At 49.4% G+C, this 15,106-nt stretch overlaps 1 protein-coding gene across 2 annotated transcripts in view; it reads right to left on the minus strand.

Moving 5' to 3' along the window:
- Nucleotides 1–423: 423 nt before the first annotated feature.
- Nucleotides 424–15,106, minus strand: part of NALCN (sodium leak channel, non-selective) — a 307,320-nt gene continuing 292,637 nt past the window's right edge. For both annotated transcript variants that reach the window (XM_086330519.1, XM_086330520.1), the window contains 5 exons: nucleotides 13,935–14,092; nucleotides 9,944–10,094; nucleotides 5,709–5,858; nucleotides 3,935–4,052; nucleotides 424–2,260 (listed from right to left, as the gene is read on the minus strand). In XM_086330519.1, the coding sequence (XP_086186645.1) occupies nucleotides 2,067–2,260; nucleotides 3,935–4,052; nucleotides 5,709–5,858; nucleotides 9,944–10,094; nucleotides 13,935–14,092 (771 nt within the window). In that variant the 3' untranslated portion in view covers nucleotides 424–2,066. The remainder of the gene's footprint in view (nucleotides 2,261–3,934; nucleotides 4,053–5,708; nucleotides 5,859–9,943; nucleotides 10,095–13,934; nucleotides 14,093–15,106) is intronic.

The raw sequence follows: 15,106 nt of genomic DNA on the forward strand, positions 1-15,106 counted from the left end.
TGCTGAGCATCAGTTACAAACATTGTAGGAAAGGCTCAGCCATTTTGGACGAAGAGGCTGTATCACTCAAGCGTAATGAGCCAACAGGAGAAACACGTTGTTTGCATGCGGCGCTATCACAGACCCGTGCCCTGGCCGCCTGAGTTCCTTTTCTGCTCTGTTGTGAATTTGGAAGGTACAGGGTGTTCGTTCAGCCTTACAAGCACTAATGTGAAAGGAACATTCTGGCTTAGGGACTCAGCTGAAATGAATACCAGGGACAGTGCTTTTGCCAACTAATTATCGACAGAATATTCAGAATTTGCAAAATGCCAGCTCCTTGGCGGCCCCACCTCCAAGCCCCGAGCCAAGCCCTGAGCCTACCCTCCCCGCAAGCCCACACACAAGAAAAGGGTTTAGAGATGATCATCAACTCGGAGCAAATTCTTTTACAAATCCAATATTTATTTTCTTATGTACAAAAAGGAAACTCCAAGTGAACATAAAAACGAAATAAAATCCTTTTGGCTGCACTGACTTTAATTGTCCATTATCTTGTCACAATTAATCATAGAAACGCTGTATGGACTGTCACCACCATGTCACATTTGTTACACAGAAGGAATGTGATATTTGGCGAGTTTAAGAATGTTACATAGAGAGAAACAGAAAGAGGTCACACAGAACCTGGGGACTGGGGTGGTGGTCAAAGGATTCTGAGATCATCACTCTACTGAAGTCATCTAAACAGCAAATCTCCAATCCCAAATAGTGTAGTCACAGGCCCCGGCGCACCTCCACTTGGCTGACACGATGTAAGAGAACCAAGGTTCCGTCCAGAGGACGTGGAGTGCTGATGTGTGACACAAATACAGCTCAGCTGTCAGACACCTAAACTGTGAGCTGAGAGCGAGCTTTCAGACAGTACCATTATTTCTACAGGAGAATCTGGTAGCAAGGGCATCATTAAAAAAATTTTTTTTTTTCCACTTGGCTCCATCGGGTCTTAGTTGCAATGCACAAGCACGTGGGATCTTAGATTCCCAGGGATCAAACCCACGTCCCCTGCATTGCAAGCCGGATTCTTAACCATCGGACCACCAAGGAAGTTTCAGCAAGGCCATCATTTTGAATTGAACACGGCAATGGTGTGTTGCGGCCAACTTATAATGTCTTTGCTGATTTATGGCCAAAGGGACCAACCTTGGGTAACAGATGAAGCCAAGGATAACATCACACATGTGAAGATTTTTAAATTAAGCGGAATCATGTAGTTTTACTTTTTTTTTTGGCTAAACTGTGATTAAAGGGCTTTTAAAGAAACTCAACATCCTCATGTAACCATGCTCCCCCTGAGTGATCTATGTACAGCTTTGTTTTAAATTAGTCAGCTCTTCAGGCCAATTCTTTGCTTGATACCTGTACACAGAGTTCTCTTGGGACCAGGCCACAGTTCCACTGAGTGACCAGGGACAGACACTGACTTGTTCTGATCTCTAAATAGCTTGTGCAGATTTTAAAAAATAACATGAGAAAAAGAACAGACTTTTTAAAATTCAGAATCTGTAGTTTGTAAAACTACTATCATTTTAGCATGAGCTCGGTGCTGACCTTTGCAGATCAATCATAAATAATAAATTCTCCCAGGAAAGTATTTCTAGAAGAAGTGGGAAAAACACAAACTAAAACCTATACCTCCTGTACCATGAATATCAGCTGTTTTGGGCTAAGCACTCTTTGAGGGGGTGGTGATAACGCATAGGAGTATACATGAATATATACCTTAGTTTACATAGACAGTGTGGAATTTTGAATGATCTACATCTGGCATTAGTATCGTGTCTAATATAATGGATACTGTCATCGTGCTGATTCTCCTGAATTTGTGGCAATAACTCATCACAAATACAGCTTTGATGGACCCAATTTTATGCTTTCCCATGGCAGGATCCAGAAATTAGTTCTAAAAAATCTTGTTACAAGTTAGCCTTAAATTATACATGAATTACGGATCGCTCACTGGACAATGAAAGCACACATCAGAAGTCAGTTTTGGCCAGTGGACTTTCATCCACGCTGGCTTCCACCTAAATGTCCAGAAGGTCATCTCCGCTTTCATCACTCTCCACGGTCAGCTGCCGGGTCCACCACTTCTTAACCTCAGAGCCACAGGAAGCGGTGTCCGTCATGGGGTTCATTTTGCACACGACAGATTTCATTGTGGTCCGCCCTCCAAACCGTAAGTTGACCGAAGACACCGAGTGGCTTATTGGTTTTGGTGCTGTGGAATCAATAAAAGCCCCGTGAGGACCATGGTGTGGTTCCCCATTCCCCTGCCCCCAACCCCGGCCCCATCACGAGCTATTCCTGAAACACCCTGATGGTCCCATCAGTCATGCCTTCCACGAGCAAGTCCCATCCACAGATGTCATGTATGAAACCTTTCCAAGCACTGGATTCTGCATATTCATAATGGGGGCTTCCCAGGCGGTGCTAGCGGTAGAGAACCCGTCTGCCATGCAGGAGACATAAGAGATGCGGGTTCCATCCTTGGGTGGGGAAGATCCCCTGGAGGAGGGCATGGCAACCCACTCCAGTATTCTTGCCTGGTGAATCCCAAGGACAGAGGAGCCTGGCAGGCTACAGTCCATGGCATCGCAAAGAGTCGGATGTGATTTAACAACTAAACAACAACAACAGGAGGAAAGACTCCCCTCTCTGCTGTTAAGAGGCATTGGACAAGTGTAAGAAGCCCCCACGTCCCTGTGGGCTCAATTATCCACAGAGAAAGCACTGAACTGGGAAGATCACTGCTCTCCCTCTCACTCTGCGTGCCCCGAATGGGATCATCCTGGTTTTCCATGCCGCTCTCGAAGAAAACTCCCTCACTGAATCAGTAAAACGTGGAAAATAATAGGGTTGTGAGGATCAAATGAAGGAGCAGATGGGAGGCAGTTAGGATAGCGATTGGCGTACAGTAAGTACTGAAACATATTCTACTGCACTAAATAAGTTTTCTTGCTCCTTCTTTGAGAACCCTATGTTTTTCTGAGTGACATGGACCCACCTACGCCCTCTTAGAGTAAACGAATGTTACCGAAGTTAGGGGATGTCTGGAATGTGCACTGGCAGCCTGTGGTGATAATCTCTTGATCTTTCTATGTTGTGGTTGTAATAGCTTTGTTAATAGGGGCTGCTGAGACTTCCTTGGTGGTCCAGTGGTTAAGAATCTGCCTTCCAATGCAGGAGATGAGGGTTCGATCCCTGCCCTGGGAGATAAGATCCCACAGGCCACAGGGCAACTAAGCCCATGTGCCACAACTAGAGAAGCTTACGCACTGCAAGGAAGACCCAGCTCAGCTTAATAAATAAATAAATAAAATGATTAAAAAAAAATAGGAGCTGCCTTCTCTATTAGCTGAAAACAAGGGCTAACATTGTTCTACTTAGAGAAGCCATTTTGAGGAAAATGTTTCTGATGAGGGAAGTACATTTTTCATCATTTCACTGTCTATATATTCTTCTTTGTTGTTTTTGGCCGCACTGCATGACTTTCTGGGATCTTACTTTCAAACTAGGGATCGAACCCAGGCCCCCTACAATGAAACTTGAAATCCTAGCCACTGGAACACCAGGGAGGTCGCTATAAATAACTTTAGATGCGGACCTGAATTTTGAAATTCAAGACCCCAAACACACCATCAGCACTGATACCCTTCAGACCCTGATGCTGGGAAAGACTGAGGGCATGAGGAAAAGGGGACGACACAGGATGAGATGGTTGGATGGCATCACTGACTCAATGGACATGAGTTTGAACAAACTCCAGGTGAAGGATAGGGAAGCCTGGCATGCTGCAGTCCATTGGGGTCGCAAAGAGTCAGACACGACTGAGTGACTGAACGATAACCTTTCGGATGAGCCAACTGCTGCAGAAAGGACTTACTATACGTACCAGAGGGCAGGCGCCACTGCCCGAACTTCCTTTGGGGCTTCCCGGCCTCGGCCGCGTCCTGGCGACCCCCTCCCCGGTCCGAGAGGGTGGGGCTCAGGAGTTGCTGCTGGCTGCTCGACTGTAGGGATGGGGGTTGGGGGAGAGTCAGGCGGTTATCGCTCACCACGTGGTCTCCTCCACCCTCCTCTGTGCGCTGGCTTGGCCCCTCATTTCAGTTTAAGAAACGAAGAAAGCCCCACAGGAAAGTCAAGTGGGAAAAAACAGTATGGACCCATCGTGTCCACCAGGAGGACTGGAAGGGTGAACAACGGGCAAAAGAGTCAAGGAAAATTTGACAAAGTCACCACTGCACATGGTGAGGGTGAAAAGCTGACTTTACAGGTGGCCCCTTTTCTTGGGCATCCTTCCTGGATTCCTCCACATTCACAGCCCCATGCCCCTCACTCCTGGGGGCACTGCCATGCACCAGGACAGCAGGGAAGGGCTTCCAGGAAGAACTGGGAGCAGCAGGGATGGCCTGCTTTGGGGGCAGCCCATGCTTGCCAACCTGGGGGTCAGCGCCTAGAGTTTCCAGATGAATCCTCAGCAGACGAAGCTCTGGGATGAGCCCCAGAGGAGAACGAGACTTCCATCAACTAAGACTGAGGTCAAGGAGAAGTGCTCGGATCTCCTCCACGCATCTCACCCAGTCTCTGCTTTACCAGCATCTTTTCCTTCCCTATCAGTACTGGGGTCCTCACCTCTCCTCCGCGTTCCCTCTTGAGTTTTTTAACCCCAAACCAGAGTGCTTGGCCAGCATCACCTCCCTGCTTTGCCAGCCCCACACTACTGGCCACTCTCGAGGCAGACAGGTGGCAGGGCCACTGTAGATGCCCCACGTTGTCCCCTGTGTTGACCGTCCTAGGCCAAGTCTCAGTGACCCATGATGCCTACTGGCTGGGGGTCGGGGGGAGCCAATGACATGTGAATCCACCCAAAACAGGGCTGTGGCGCAAGAGGCCCCTCGGCAGATCCTGCTCAGCCACGGAGCCCCAGGCTTCAGTGTCTGTCGCCGGCCCTGACTGTGTCACTACACATCAGGACGCTGGACCAGCTCCACTTGTTTCACATTGAAAGCCTCACAAGGCCCGGGCCTCCTGCCAGCTGCTTCTCACTCACACGCTCTCCAGGAGGCTGGTGACGCTGAGCTGTTTTATGGATGTGCAGATGGAGGCTGGAAATGAAGCTAGGCTGAGCCCCAGTACACAGAAGGTCCTTAAGCTAAGCCTCCCCGATTTCCATATGCTCTTCTGATGCCCAACAAAAGGAGGACTAATCCTCGATGAGTCTGTTTAAGGAGGCTGAAGGCCAACTGCAAACCTTTTGCTCACTTGACTGCAAGTTTCTAGGACTTGGTGAGGAGGAGAAAAATTTGAGGGCAGAACTAGGCAAACCATATTCTCCTAAGTCATGGGCCATGGCTGGACTCAAACCCTTACAGACATGATGTTAACTCTTTAGACAAATATCAACAGGATTATTAAATTTAGAGCGTTCCTGTTGTTTTTTATTTTTTGGTATCCATACAAATCAGAATCTTTTGAAATAAGTGCCACAGATTCAGGGGTGACAGGACATAAACATAAACTGGATCAACATGTTTCAGTTGCTGTTGCTGTTTTTTATCAACTTAACTTCCTGTTAGAAATAGCATCACTTGTGTGAGACGACTACGTGAATGGCACCAGCTCCTGTTTCGTGAACTCCGTGGGTGACAGACACCCCCTGCCCATACCTCGGGTTGCACACTGTTGTCCTGACTGTTGGTCTTCAGGTCTTCGCTGGGCTGCGTGGTCTCGATGCTGGGCGGGTTGAGGATCCGCTTCAACTCCTGCTGTTGGCTCTGCTTCAGGCTGATGATGATGCTACAGGACTGCTGCTGTTTCTATGGAGACAGGATCCTTCTTTCAGGAATGGGAAAGTCAGCCCAATATCCCCTGCCCCCACCATTCAAGTCTTCCTCTCTCCTCTCTCCAAAGGACCTGCCTGCAGGGTGACCACTTGAAAGAAAAATAGAAAGAAAGAAGGAAAGAAAGAAAGGGAAGTCGCTCAGTCATGTCCAACTCTTTGTGACCCCATGGGCTGTAGCCTACCTACCAGGCTCCTCTGTCCATGGCATTTTCCAGGCAAGAGTACTGCAGTGGGTTGCCATTTCCTTCTCCAGGGGATCTTCTGGACCCCCAGATCGAACCTGGGTCTCCCACATTGCAGGCAGATGCTTTACCATCTGAGCCACCAGGGAAGCCTGGTGACCACTTAAGAGCTTCCAAATAAGGGGTTTTCCCTGATGGGTATCAGACAGCTTTAGAGGAGGGCTTGGAGTGTTCATTTGCATAACAATCCTTATGTTCACTGATACTACCATGTAAGTTTTATTTTAAACAGAATTGTTTTTCCTTCTCTTTAAACAAGTTTTAATTGAAATATAGTCAATTTATAATATCATCTAAGTTTCAGGTGTACAGCCCAGCCATATCCCTGGTGGCTCAGATGGTAAAGAATCTGCCTGCAATGCGGGAGAGGTGGGTTTGATTCCTGGGTCAGGAAGATCCCCTAGAGGAGAAAACGGCAACCCACTCCAGTATTCTTGCCTGGGAAATCCCAAGGACAGAGGAACCTGGATGGCTACAGTCCATGGGGTCACAAAGAGTAGGACACACTAAAGCGACTTAGCACGTAGCAGCATACACACACATACACACTCTCTTTTTCAGGTATTTGCCCCTTATACGTTATTACACAATATTGAATACAGTTCCCTATCAGATCAGATCAGATCAGATCAGTCGCCCAGCCGTGTCCGACTTTTTGCGACCCCATGAATCGCAGCACGCCAGGCCTCCCTGTCCATCACCAACTCCCGGAGTTCACTGAGACTCATGTCCATCGAGTCAGTGACGCCATCCAGCCATCTCATCCTCTGTCATCCCCTTCTCCTCCTGCCCCCAATCCCTCCCAGCATCAGTCTTTTCCAATGAGTCAACCCTTCGCATGAGGTGGCCGAAGTACTGGAGTTTCAGCTTTAGCATCATTCCTTCCAAAGAAATCCCAGGGCTGATCTCCTTCAGAATGGACTGGTGGGATCTCCTTGCAGTCCAAGGGGCTCTCAAGAGTCTTCTCCAACACCACAGTTCAAAAGAATCAATTCTTCGGTGCTCAGCCTTCTTCACAGTCCAACTCTCACATCCATACATGACCACAGGAAAAACCATAGCCTTGACTAGACGAACCTTTGTTGGCAAAGTAATGTCTCTGCTTTTGAATATGCTATCTAGGTTGGTCATAACTTTCCTTCCAAGGAGTAAGCGCCTTTTAATTTCATGGCTGCAATCACCATCTGCAGTGATTTTGGAGCCCAGAAAAATAAAGTCTGACACTGTTTCCACTGTTTCCCCATCTATTTGCCATGAAGTGATGGGACCGGATGCCATGATCTTCGTTTTCTGAATGTTGAGCTTTAAGCCAACTTTTTTACTCTCCACTTTCACTTTCATCAAGAGGCTTTTGAGTTCCTCTTCACTTTCTGCCATAAGGGTGGTGTCATCTGCATATCTGAGGTTATTGTTATTTCTCCCAGCAATCTTGATTCCAGCTTGTGTTTCTTCCAGTCCAGCGTTTCTCATGATGTACTCTGCATATAAGTTAAATAAGCAGGGTGACAATATACAGCCTTGACGAACTCCTTTTCCTATTTGGAACCAGTCTGTTGTTCCATGTCCAGTTCTAACTGTTGCTTCCTGACCTGCATACAGATTTCTCAAGAGGCAGATCAGGTGGTCTGGTATTCCCATCTCTCTCAGAATTTTCCACAGTTTATTGTGATCCACACAGTCAAAGGCTTTGGCATAGTCAATAAAGCAGAAATAGATGCTTTTTTGGAACTCTCTTGCTTTTTCCATGATCCAGCGGATGTTGGCAATTTGATCTCTGGTTCCTCTGCCTTTTCTAAAACCAGCTTGAACATCAGGAAGTTCACGGTTCACATATTGCTGAAGCCTGGCTTGGAGAATTTTGAGCATTACTTTACTAGCATGTGAGATGAGTGCAATTGTGCGGTAGTTTGAGCATTCTTTGGCATTGCCTTTCTTTGGGATTGGAATGAAAACTGACCTTTTCCAGTCCTGTGGCCACTGCTGAGTTTTCCAAATTTGCTGGCATATTGAGTGCAGCACTTTCACAGCATCATCTTTCAGGATTTGGAATAGTTCAACTGGAATTCCATCACCTCCACTAGCTTTGTTCGTAGTGATGCTTTCTAAGGCCCACTTGACTTCACATTCCAGGATGTCTGGCTCTAGGTCAGTGATCACACCATCGTGATTATCTGGGTTGTGAAGATCTTTTTTGTACAGTTCTGTGTACTCTTGCCATCTCTTCTTAATATCTTCTGCTTCTGTTAGGTCCATACCATTTCTGTCCTTTATCAAGCCCATCTTTGTATAAGAGGATTTATAGATCATTAACATGAGTTTCTATTTTTTTCCCCTTCTTTTCTTATTCTATGCTCACTAAGCCAACGTAGCTCGCTCCTTTCCTCTAAGTTGTAAGAAGCAGGACACCTGGGCGGTTGAGAGAAACCCTTGCTGTGTTCTAGTTGCTCTGGTTGCAGCGGGCCAACCTGTCCTGGCACACATTGAGGCCAGGACGGTCTGGGAGACAGTCAGCAATGCCTGTGCCCTAACAGGGTCTGCGGGGGGCAGACGTGATCCCTGACTTAGCAGGGCTGATGGGGTGTGGGGTGGGGAACACTGAGCGGACTTAGAAGTGTGTGTGGGGGGGCGTCTGTCACAGCTGCCTTGCTATACGAGGCTGGACTGGTCCATTTCTCTGGGGACCTTTTCTCCTCCAATAGATACACTTTGCAGTTGATGTTCTTAGAAATAAGATAGAAATTTGTTCTGTATAAATGTTTACTGGTTCATTTGATTTTTTCCACCCCCTGTATGTGAAAGTGAAAGTGAAGTCACTCAGTCATGTCTGACTCTTTGCGACCCCATGGACTGGTAGCCTGCCAGGCTCCTCCATCCATGGGATTTTCCAGGCAAAAGTACTGGAGTGGGTTGCCATTTCCAAGCATAGGTCAAAAGACCAAATAGAAGAGCTGACTGCAAACACACTCAACACAGTATACATTCATTAATTTATGAATTAGAGAATCTTAAAGCTTATAGTTCAGGAAGCAGATCATAACTTTTGGGGAGAGGTGGTCTTTAACTAAAGATCAAACAACACTGTCAACAATACATTGGGCTTTTTAGGGGCAATTTAAAAGTAGCTTTGTCAATTCAATTGCCATTCAGACACGTAGAGATTGTTGGCATTGTGAACACCTGCGTTTCGTAAAAGGCGATCGTAAATATTTTAATATCCATAAACTGCTTTTTAAATATTCATCCTGTGTTATAAAGATGTGATTCAATGGAAACTTCTTACGGACTCTGCTCAAGAGGGGATGGCTGACTCTGGGCCAGAACTAGGGTTTCAATCACTGTGAATGGATCCGGGTGACCTGGTTGAAGGTCCATAAGGTGATCACAGAAGGATCTAATCCAGGTACTGTGGGAGCCCTTTCCTTTGGACACTCTGCCTCACTCCTCCCTTCCTCCTCCCCCTCCTCTTTCCAAAGTTCTTTCCTTTGAATCCTCCCCCTCCTCCCCTGGCCCCTCCTCCCCTTCTTCCTTCTCCTACCCCAACTCCTCCTCCCCTTCTTTCTGCTCCTCTTCCTCCCCCTCCCCTCTCCCCTCCTCCTCCCTTCCCCCCACCCCTCCCCCTCCTCTTTCCAAAGTTCTTTCCTTTGAATCCTTCCTCTCCTCTCCTCCCCCTCCTCCTCCCCTCCCCCTCTTTCTCCCCCAACCCCTCCTCCCCTCTGTGCCCCCTCCTCCCCTTCTTTCGCCTCCTCTTCCTCCCCCCTCCTGGCTGCCTCCTCCTCCAAGAGGAGGAGGTGAAGGCCCACAGGTCTGGCTCACTCACGGCTCGGATGCGCTTCAGGCACTTCTTCAGCCACATGCGGATGGTCTGCTTGGCCACCTCCTCCTCGATGGTGTACTCCAACTGCTCCCTGGCCAGCAGCTCTTCCAGCTGCAAACTCTTGCGGATGTCCACAGACCGGTAGGAGAGCATGCTGGGCGGGGGGGCATAGTGGTGAGCTCTGATGACCCTGGGGGCCAGGCTTGTGGCGATCACAGAAGCCAGAGAGGACGCAACTCCATCCAGCCCATTTAAGTTTCGGACGCCACCCCTGACCATCTGATTGTGTCACCTCCCTGTCTCCACCGTCATCTATCAGCCAGGGAGAGTCATGGACCTCCCTTTCCATAGGATGAAGTGCGCTGCTATCTGCAAGGTGCTTACCACACCATCAGCATTCGTTAAACGAAAGATCCAGGCTAGGCTATGACCTTCATTATCAGCTGCTTAAGAGTCTGGAACTTCCCCTGTAGAAGGAAGACTGTTTTTGCTATACTTTCTTCACATTCAGGTCAATTTGGTGATGGTCCTTGTGCTTAAAGTAGATGCTTGCTGGTTATCCATTTTAAATAAAGCATTATGTACTTGTCCATTCCAAACTCCCTAATGGTATGCAGCAGCCTGGATGGGAGGGGAGTCTGGGGGAGAAGGGATACACATGGATATGCCCGAGTCCCTTTGCTGTTCACCTGAAACTATCACACCATTGTTAACTGGCTACACTTCAATATAAAACAAAAAGTTTAATAGAAAAAAAGTCATGTTTATATACAGAAAAATTTGGTGAGGGTCAATATGCTTGGCTGTGGGTCACATATCCCATTCCCCTGGCCCTCACCGTTTCCCTCTCAGTTGATCTCATGTGCTGCCCTAGATCTTCCTCATTTGTTATATTTTAAAACATCTATTTTTATTTACTTATTTGACCGTGCCTGGTCTTAGGTGCAGCACTTGGGATCTTCCATCTTGGTCATGGCATGTGGGATCTTTAGTTTCGGCGTGAAGTGAAGTGAAAGTCACTCAGTTGTGTCTGACTCTTTTCGACCCCATGGACTACTGGAGTGGGTAGCCTTTCCCTTCTCCAGGGGATCTTCTCAGCCCAGGGATCGAACCCAGGTCTCCCACATTGCAGGCAGATTCTTCACCAGCTGAGCCACCAGGGAAGGCCAAGAATACTGGAGTGGGTAGCCTGTCCCTTCTCTAGCGGATCTTCCCAACCCAGGAATCGAACCAGGGTCTCCTGCACTGCAAGCGGATTCTTTACCAACTGAGCTACGAGGGAATCCCAGCATGGAAACTCTTAACTGCAGCATTGAGGGGCTAGTTCCCCAACCAGGAACCAAACCCGCACACCCCCAACCCCCGCAAGGAGTCTTGCCACTGGGCCACCAGGGAAGTCCCTTCCTCATTCATTTCAGATGGGCTCAAAGCCAGGGTGCAGTGTTCACTCCCATTCGGCCCTTAGCGCCATAGGCCCAAACAATGGCTGATGACAGAGACTCAGCCGACATGCTGTGTGGAGGCAGCTGGGCAACGAGGCGGTGCCCAGGCTGAGGGGCTCGCAGCCAAAGTGGGATACAGTGCCCTCTGGCAGTTGGTGCTGTCCTGCGTAGTCACAGCCCCCAGCTGTGAGCTCACATCCATCTACACAGTCCAGATCACAGCCTGCAGGTGCCTGAGGGGCCCTCCCCATTCAGCCTTGGTATCAGTTCCATGACCTACTCTCGATCGCTAAGCCTCTTCCCACCACTGGGGAAGAACATGCTCTCCCCTGCCTTGTCAAGAATCTCATCATTGTGGACCACTTGCGATCACATCCAGGGTGAGAAGGATAAGGAGGAGCAAAGGATGCCTCCATCAGCTTCATCCGGGCCCATCTGATCAGACACACAACGTCATCCAAAGAGGCTGGATGCTGATTAGTGGGGACAGTGATGTGCCTATCCACCTCACTTTCAGCCTGAAACTGTCACTATGAGGAATATGAGGTGACATTCTGAGAGAGGGGGCACTCTTTGCTCTCGTCTGTGTTTTCTGCCTCATCTTGTCCTGCCTTTTCGCTTGCTCCCAGAAGTGAAGAGAGGGAGGTAGAATCAATAACTTGAGACAACTTCTCCCAGATCCTTCCTCTGTTCTGGTCATTTTTCAGATTCCAGTTACAACGTATTTCTGGACGCATGGATGCTCCTGAAATTTGTGACTCAATACCCAGCACTTAATTGGCTGGGTATTTGCAACACGATGAACATAGCTACTGGTGGTAGAGGGTTTTCTTGACTTTTTCTGGGGCATGGATCCTTTGGCAGTGCAGCTGACGCGAGGTATTTCTTAGCATCAGGTTTTGAATGCATTACGAAATCTACATTACACAGGAAACGGATTATATAGAAACTGAGTCCTTAGATTTCTTTGAAAAGGTGGTGATACAGTAAAATAAGAACTTCTCTACTATTATATTGAATAGTAACATCTAGCTGAGGTGAAATGACTACTAATGTCTCAGAACTGGGAAGCATAACAGGTATTTTAAGATATTAGACATGCAGTAATGTCTGAGATTTTTACTGGTGACAAAGATACAGCTACTCTATTGTTAACACTACTGTGGTTTGTCGCCTGCCTTCATCATTGAAGGAGATGCTGCACTGCAGCCAATGACTAGTGAAAATAAAGATGGAACTGTTTCTCTTTCCAAGACCACGGACCTCTGAAGTTTATCCACTGACTCCCATTTAAGAAGCTGTTGAGCTGAATTGTTTTCCCTCAACAAAAGGTATGCTGGAGTCCTCACTCTGGGCCCTCAGAGTGTGATCTTATTTGGGAACAGGTCACTGCAGATTGGGCTTCCCCGGTGGCTCAGACAGTAAAGAATCTGCCTGCAACGCAGGAGACCCAGGGTTGATCCCTGGGTCGGGAAGATCCCCTGGAGGACAGCATGGCAACCCACTCTAGCACTCTTTCCTAGAGAATCCCAAGGACAGAGGAGCTGGTGAACTGCAGTTCATGGGGTCCTAAAGAGTCAGACACGACTGAAGCACCTGAGCATGCACTCGCAGGCTCTGCAGATGTAATCAGTGAGGAGGAGGTCGTGCTGGAGTAGGGTGGGTCTTTAACACGATATGATCTGGTGTCCTTACAAAAGGGGACACCTGGACAGACACACAGACACACACACGGAGCACGTCCTGTGAAGATGAAGGCAGAGATCAGGGTGATGCTTCCACAAGCCAAGAAGCACCAACGATGACCAGCAAACCACCAGCAGCCCCGGGCAAGACCTGGATCCCATCCTCCTCCAGCCTCAGAGAGAACCCCGTCTGCTGACTCCTGGAATTCACTTCCAGCCTCTAGACAATCCACTTGACTGCTTAGACTGCTCAGAGAGTGGGAGTTTGTTAAAGCAATCCTAGCAAGAAGGCAATGGCACCCCACTCCAGTACTCTTGCCTGGAGAATCCCATGGATAGAGGAGCCTGGTGGGCTGCAGTCCATGGGGTCGCTGAGGGTCGGGCACGACTGAGTGACTTCACTTTCACTTTTCACTTTCATGCATTGGAGAAGGAAATGGCAACCCACTCCAGTGATCTTGCCTGGAGAGTCCCAGGGACGGGGGAGCCTGGTGGGCTGCTCTCTATGGGGTCACACAGAGTCGGACACGACTGAAGTGACGCAGCACCAGCAGCAAATAATGCAGAAGCCGCTCAGAGAGAAGAAAGGGCTGAGCCTCCGTCTGCCCTTTTGTCCTATCTGGGGTCCTCAGGAAATGTCTGGAAATGGGGTGTGTCAACCAAGCAGGGGCATCTGTGTCTGGGTGGGCCAGGCCAACTCTGGTCAGACCCGCGGGTGAGAAGACTGATCGGACTGTAGCCCCAGCTTGGCCCCAGGAACTGAGCAGGTTCCCAGCCCTCTGGATGTCTTCCTTCCTGCAGCCGCCCCTGCAGCTGAGACTCAGAGCTGGGAACCGACCCCCCAAGCCCCCTGCCCCCACCCCGTACCTGAGCACGTCGTGGAAGGTGACGTCACCGCCGTTGTGCAGCCGCTCCATCTCGTAGCACATGTGCTTGAACAGAAGCTTGTCCTTGTCCAGGTCCACCTCCAGCCTGCCTCGCAGCAGCCGCAGCAGGAACTTCACGCGGAAGGTTGGGATCACCCCCTGGCGACAGAGCATGTTGATGGTTGTCAAGTCTCGTCGGACTCTTTGTGACCCCATGGACTGTAGCCTGCCTGGCTCCTCTGTCCATGGGATTCTCTAGGCAAGAAGACTGGAGTGGGTTGCCATTTCCTCCTGCAGGGGATCTTCCCGACCTCCAGGGGATCGAACCCTCGTCTCCTGCATCGGCAGGCGGGTTCTTTACCACTGAGCCACTGAGGAAGCCGGGTAACAGAGCACTGTCATTTTTGCTTGGCGTTCTGTTTTCACAGCGAAAGAGCCCACAGCTAGTCCTCAGAAGCTGCCATAAACCAGCAGAGCAAGGAAGCTGCTGGGCTCTGGAGGCAGGTTGGGTCTGCACACTCGGAGGAGACCGGGATGAAGGGCTGGCTCCTGGGAGCTTCTGCGGGGACTTCTCTGGTTCTGGGGGTGGAAGGGGGGCAGGTAGGGACATCCCCGCCACAGCGGGACAGCCCAGGAGCCAGGAGGGGCAGAGGTCACCCTTCGTCTCCCCTAGCACGGCTCCCACTTTACGGTCTCTCCCTGGTGCCTGTCGCATGGACTCAGCCTGTGCCCATATTTGTCTAACATGTGAGCCGAGAGGAGAGTGATGCACTGAGTAGAGAACACGGGGCCCATGTGGGCATGATTGTCCTCTTCACTTAGTCCAGATGCTGGGCATGGCTAATTATGGATTCTGAGTTGCTCTTCTGCCGAAAGACCGCTCCTTTCCGGGTCCTCTCCAGCAAGAGGGCAATCCCATCCAGGAAGACCGGCTCCCAGCAGATCCAGACTCCGAACCCCTAACACGGGTCACTCCCTTCGGGGCAACAAAACCTGCAGTGCCAGCCTGGCTCTGACTTTGAATGGAGGAACTGGGAGAGAGGTAGGGAGGCTGGCAACCTGAGAATTCCTGCCAGTTACTGACGTCCACATGTGTGAGCGGTGTGCCGACATGCGTGTGTGTCCACGGAGGGCAGGTCCCTGCATGCGGCAGTGATGGAGAGCTCAGCAGAT

Source organism: Bos grunniens, chromosome 12 (genome assembly GCF_055505025.1).
Source record: "Bos grunniens cultivar Pamir isolate PY7600 chromosome 12, Bosgru_T2T1.0, whole genome shotgun sequence".
Classification (NCBI taxonomy): domain Eukaryota; kingdom Metazoa; phylum Chordata; class Mammalia; order Artiodactyla; family Bovidae; genus Bos; species Bos grunniens.